General features: G+C 49.6%; 1 protein-coding gene across 1 annotated transcript in view; it reads left to right on the top strand.

The window, feature by feature from the left end:
- Hip1 (huntingtin interacting protein 1) overlaps positions 1 to 6,634 on the top strand; it is a 134,905-nt gene that overhangs the window by 83,963 nt on the left and 44,308 nt on the right. The window contains exons 3-5 of the mRNA XM_029533875.1: positions 993 to 1,135; positions 2,253 to 2,309; positions 4,638 to 4,718. Coding sequence (XP_029389735.1) covers positions 993 to 1,135; positions 2,253 to 2,309; positions 4,638 to 4,718 — 281 coding nt within the window. The remainder of the gene's footprint in view (positions 1 to 992; positions 1,136 to 2,252; positions 2,310 to 4,637; positions 4,719 to 6,634) is intronic.

Genomic DNA, 6,634 nt, shown 5'->3' with positions numbered 1-6,634 from the left:
GAGAGAGAGAGAGAGAGAAGAAGAAGAAGAAGAAGAAGAAGAAGAAGAAGAAGAAGAAGAAGAAGAAGAAGAAGAAGAAGAAGAAGCTGCAGAAGCAGAAACCACCAGATTGGTTGACTGACACTCTCCATGGCATTCATGTTTGGAGATTCAGACAGTAAATTATTTTTCAGAAAAGAAAAGAAAAGAAAAGAAAAAGAGGAAACAGGTGTTAAAATGTTGGCATTGGTCCCAAGAGTGAGTTCCATCCTACATCTGACTGGGCCAGAGACTATAAGCCGAGACTAGCCCTGTTCCAGGGCCACATGTTTAGATTACAGGTGACATTGCCATGCCTTTAATCTCAGCTACTGGGAGGAAACAGGGTGATTGCCATGAGTTGGAGGCCAACCTGGGCTGCAGAGTAAGAATCAAAACCGGGCAAGGGGCTGGGGATGTGGCCCAGATGGTAGAGTGCTTGCCTAACACTCACAGAGCTCTCGGGCACCATATAAACGAAGGTGTGGGCCTGCGTGCCTGGCATGCCAGAAGTCTGGAGGTCGAGATAAAAGGATCAGAAGCTAACACACTAAGTTCCAGGATAACCTAGCTCCTGGGCTGCTTAAATGTTAACCCTGTCTCAGAAAGACAGGTGATGAGGCCAGTAAGATGGCTCAGCAAGTGGAAAGGAGCTTGTTGTGAATCCTGAAGACCTGAGTTCAATCCTGGAGACCCCATGTGGAACTGACTGCCAACAAATTGCCCTCTGACTTCCACACGTGAGTGCCCACACGTACACAAGCACACACACACACACACACACACACATAACTAAATTTAAAATGTAACTTAAAAGAAAGAATTCCTTTTCAGGGGACGAGGTATTTATACCCTCAGCCTCCAAGCTGCCAGGCAAACGTGTAGAACTGTGGGGTCTTAGCCATGAGCAGTGCCCCGCCTCCCCCTCACCAAGCTCCACCCACCGAGCCCTTGTCTTCCTTGACTCCTCCCACCGTGTATTTTGGGCACCCACCATGAGAAAGGAGCGCAGACCTTTTGGTCCGTGGTCAACCGACTGCCTCTCTCCAGCAACGCCATGCTGTGCTGGAAGTTCTGTCACGTGTTCCACAAACTTCTTCGCGACGGACATCCAAACGTGAGTCCCTGGGGCCTCGGCACAGGCGGGGACTGTGACACCGGAGTTCCTCTCCGGCTGCCGGGTACAGATGTCCGAGAGCCGAGACAGGAGTCGAAGCTTTAAAGATATGGTTTTATTCATATGTGTGTGTATTTGTGTGTGCCACATGTGTCCAGTTGTCTGACGAGGCCCAAAGCAGATGTCAGATCCCCTGGGGCTGGAATTACAGGATGTTGGGAGCCCCTCGGAAAGAAACTTAGGTTCTCTGTTGGAGCTGCAAAACACCCTTAACAGGGAGCCATCTCTCCAGCCCCTGGAATTGAACATTTAAAACTATTTTTACCTAGAAAGCTAGCAATTGGACTCAAAAGCAAATGTCTTCTAGCTCATCTTAAAACCAGCAGATTCGATAGGGATGAGGGGTGGAGACAAAGGCTTGTCAATCACTTCGGGATTCACGCTTGCCCCTTTGGCCAGGTGATCAGCCATATTTCTGATCATAAAATCCCGCGCTTGATATTTGTGCCTCTTGTATTATCATCTCTCGCAATCTTCTCTCGTTTCGTGGATCTCTGGGCTCAAATGCTTTTTGAAATACTGAGCCATGTTAGTGTCTACCGGGATCAACCTGCCCCAGAGGCACCTGGGCTGAGAGAGGCAGACGGCACATAGCAAATGGTCGATGCGAAGCCAGTAACATTGTAACACTGTGTGTGTACTGATTACTTCTAACAAGATGGAGCAAATGTATTATAGTATAGAGTATAAGTGTGCCCCCCCCACCTCCTTTCACCCCTCCTGGCCCCTCTCAAAAGTAATTGTCAGCCAAGCACAACAGTCCCTGGAACCGAGATGGAAGGAGAGAACTGATTTCTGTATATTGTACACTAATCTCCACATGTGTGCTCTGACATCTGTATGCGCACGTGCGCTCAGACACACACACACACAAACACACACACATACACACTTAGACTCTATAAAAAAGAGGCTGCTGCCTGATACCCACCCTCGCCTCTGATTTTCTGCACGAGGTGGGTTCATCCCTTCGGATGGGTCTCTTCCCCGCCCGAGCCCGAGGTAGGCTGCTCTCTGGCCACCCCATCTCCCCCTCATGACTCTTCTTCTTTTCTAGGTGCTGAAAGACTCTCTGAGATACAAAAATGAGTTAAGCGACATGAGCAGGATGTGGGTGAGTACCGGGGACCCCTACACAGCCAGACACAGAGCATGGGATGTAGCAAGTTATCTCCTGCCTCTTGGTTTGGTCGAGACATCATCTCCTGGAACCTGGCCCAGCCGTGGCTCACCAAGGCTGACCTAGAACTCATGGTCTTCCTGTCTCCCCTTCCTGTGTGCTGGGGTTACGTGTGTGCATGGCCAAGTTCAATGTATACAGAGGAGAGAAGCACTCTGCCCGCTGAACCACATCCCAGCCTGGCTCTTGATCGTGTAGTTTCTTCCATGAGTGGTGAGCTAAAGATGCGTCCACGTGCACTGTACTGCTGGAAGTCCGGGAAGCGACAGGAAAGCTCTAGGTTCTCAGAACAATAGAATTTCATATCATGGAGTTAGGCTCCCTCACAGGGACTTGCCATTGTGCCTGTGCCCTTTGTGGTCACAATACACTGTAGAGAAAATGGCTCATCAGTTAACTGCACGAGCTGCTCTTCCAGAGGCCCCGAGTTTAATTCCCAGCACCCACATGGTGGTCACTAACACCTGAAACGCCAAGGATCCAGTGATCTCTTCTGGCCACCTCAAACATGCACATGTGCAGGACACAGACCTATATAATACACACAAAGCACCTATATGCATAATAATAAAGGGAAAACATTGAAGATTATTTGTTTGTTGGAAGGCTCCATAGGTAGCCCAGGCTAGCCTGGAACTTGTACCCTTCTACTTTAGCCTCCTAAACACTGGGATTATCAGTGTGCAATGCGGGGATAGTGTAGTGAGGATTCAAGTATATGCATTGGGTTTGACAGCCAGCTGTCAGCCACAGGCGTTCCTCAGGAGCCGTCCATCTTGGGGTTCTTGTCTGTTTTTTAGACAGGGTCTCTAGTGCTGGCTGTTTGGGAACTCACCAGGTAGACCAGGCTGGCCTCAAATTCACTGACATCGCCCCACCTCTGCTTCCCACGTGCTGGGATAGAAGGCAGGCCACCATACCATGCCAAGCCTTCCACCTTGAATTCTGAGACGTGTGACATGTGGCTCACAGATTAGGTTAAGCTGGTTGTCCAGTGAGCCCTGGGCATCCTCCTGCGTCTGCCTCTCGAGCTCTGGAGTTGCAGCCATGCCTCATAAGTCCTGAGGATGTAGCTCAGGTCCTCTTGCCAGCCCCGTTTTTCTTTTATCTCAAGCCTCTCTCTCTCTCTTTTTTTTTTAATGGATCGATTGGGTTTCACTGTGTAACTCAGCCTGGCTTCCATTACAGAGCCTTGTGATTTAGCTTCCCCATCACAGATGTACAAGGCCACACCTGGATTCCTTTTATTTGTCTCTGGGGTGGGGTGAGGTTCTGACGTAGGCCAGAAGAGGGTGTCGAATCCACTGGAGCTGGAATTATAGGCATCTGTGAGCTGGGAACTGAACTCAGGTCCTCTGCAAGAGCAGCGTGTAGTCTTGACTGCTGAGCCATCTCTCCAGCCTCTCTTTTCAGGAGCTTATGCCTTGCAAATATTTTATGGCTATATTAATAATACCCATGCCATACATTGCTTTTTTATAATCTCTTTATCCGTCCTTGGAGCTCTGTTTGGCCATCTGGCATTTCTGGTGAATTTTAGTTATTCTGCACATTTTCCTTTCTTGCATTTTTGATTCCCCGCTGGGAACGCAATTCTTTGAAGTCAATAACGAAGACGGGTTCCTCCAGAGAGAACCTGTGTTCGCCTCCATAGAGACCGCTCTCAATTAAACGCTCCACTGGATGTTTATGAAGTCTGGGGAAGTGCCCCAGGAGTGTTGGCTGGGTCTCCTTCCCAGCACTGGAATTTACCTCTCTATCACAGACCTGAATGGAGGAAACCGAAATTGATTGTCTTCCAGGATCCCCTCCATGTTAGAGTGCTGGCTGGAAATGAACACCCTTTAAATTTCTATTTATTTTTTTAGGTTGCATGTGTCTGTGTGCACGTATGTGTGCGTGCATGTGTGTGGAGAGGAGGGTGCGTGCATGCCACCACACATGGCTGCCAGAGTCCTTGTTTCTCCTCCACTGTGTGGGCCCCTGAGGTTATCAGGCCTGGTGGAAAACAGCTTTACCCTCTGGGCCATTTTTCTGCCTCATCTCATCTTTTAAAATAGCATTTATTCTGTGTGTCGGGGTGGGTCGGACACACAAGTGATAAGTCCGATGACACCGTGTCTGTGGTGGTCAGTCAAACTAAGGTTGTCGTACCTGGCAGCGGCAGCCCTCCGTCCACTGAGTAATCAGCCAGCCCAAGAAGAAGATTTAAGAGGCAGCCCTGCCTCGAGACTGATGCAACTTCCTCTCTTCTTCCCCAAGGGCCACCTGAGCGAGGGGTATGGACAGCTTTGCAGCATCTACCTCAAATTGCTGAGAACAAGGATGGAGTACCACACCAAAGTAAGCATCTGTCTGCTAGTCTCCATGGTCTACTCCCTTANCCCCGCCTTCCGTCAGCCCCCGCCCCTTCAAGCCCCGCCTCCATCCAGCCCCCTGCCCCTTCAAGCCCCGCCTCCCTCCAGCCCCCCGCCCCTTCAAGCCCCGCCTCCCTCCAGCCCCCCGCCCCTTCAAGCCCCGCCTCCACCCAGCCCCCTGCCCCTTCAAGCCCCGCCTCCATCCAGCCCCCTGCCCTTCAAGCGCCGCCTCCCACCAGCCCCTCCTTAGTCTTTATTACCACTTTGAGGAACAGCCTGGGGGACCTCAGGGAGCGGGGTTGCTACGGCCCGACTCTGTGAGGGGAAATCAACTGATAGAACAGCGGTGCAAAGGAGCCCAGGATGTGACCAGCCTTCTGACCTATGCTCAAGGGTTGTACTGTCCCTCATTTCACAAATAGGAAAACCACCAACATCTAGTGGGAGGAGTTCCCTGGAAAAAAAAATCTAGATACCTAGATATAGAGATAGATTAGATAGATAGATAGATAGATAGATAGATAGATAGATAGATAGATAGATAAATGGATGGATAGGTAGATGGATGGATGGATAGATAGATAGATAGATAGATAGATAGATAGATAGATAGATAGATAGATAGATAGATAGAATTTGTATGTGGTCTGCATATAAGTATATGCACCATGTGCATGCAGTGCCCAAGGAGGCCAGAAGAGGGCAGCAGATCCTCAGGAAGAAGAGGTGTAGACAGTTCTGAGGTTCCCTAGTGGTTAGTGGTGCTGGGAACTTGACCTCCCTCCTATGAAAGAGCAGCAAGCACTGTTAACTGCCGAGCCCCCTCTTGGCTTGTTGTTTTGGATTGCTGGTTTGCTTGTTTATTGGTGGTGGTAGGGTCAGAGCACATTATATGCGAGTCAGTTCTCTCAGGGAGGGGACGATAGCTCAGATTAAGAGCACAGGCTACTTTTAAAAGAGGAGTAGGGTACAGTTCCCAGCACCCACACTGAAGCAGTCATCTGTCATTGCAGTTCTAGGGGACCCACGACTCTTTCTACACTCTGTGAGCACCAAGCATATACACAGTGTACGTTCCTATGTGTAAGCAAAACACTCATACACATAAATAAAATTAAACCTTAAAAAAAATCTTTGAGAGCCATGTGGTAGTGACTCACACCTTTAGTCCCAGCATTTGGGAAGGCAGAGGTAGGCGGATCTTTGTGAGTTCTAGGACAACTCAGGCTATGTGGAGAAACCCTGTCTCGAATCCCCTCCCCGCAAAGGAGTGATAAAGATGGAGTCCCATCTTGTTTTAGCTCCATGTCAAAGTGTCACTCTGGAGTTTAGAAGCTCTTGGATGCAATGGCCACTGTCTCATTATGTCTCATTCTGATCTGTTCCCTTGTCCTATGGTGTCCAGCAGCTGAGGCAGGAGGATTACTTGAATCCGGGAGGAGGTGTAGCTAAATGACCAGAGTGCTTGTCTAGTATGCACAAAGCCTAGTATAGTGTGCATACCTGTAACTCCAGCACTTAGGAGCTGGAGACAGGAGGATCAATCAGTAAGTCAACATTGTCCTTAGCTACACAGTATATTTCAATAGACCCTGGGCTACATGGGACCCTGCCTGAAAACAAAACCCAAACAAAATACAAAACAACCACCTGAATCCATGGGCCCCGTGTCTTCTGGACTCCACGAGCTCACAGTAGCAGCTCTGGTAAACTGCCAAGGCTCAGGAGAATAACTGGGAATCAGAAGGGACCCGTGACAAATGAGTGCGAACTGCCCCAGGGATTCCAGATGATTGGCGGCGGCGGCGGGGGGGGGGGTGGTGGTCATTCTCACATGCTAGGTCTCTGTTTCTGGGGAGACCATGCTTAGAGTGTTCCGGGGCTCGTGTTGCTGATGATGGG

This window comes from Mus pahari, chromosome 23, assembly GCF_900095145.1.
Source record: "Mus pahari chromosome 23, PAHARI_EIJ_v1.1, whole genome shotgun sequence".
Taxonomy (NCBI): Eukaryota; Metazoa; Chordata; class Mammalia; order Rodentia; family Muridae; genus Mus; species Mus pahari.
This window is presented reverse-complemented; position numbering and strand designations above follow the sequence as displayed.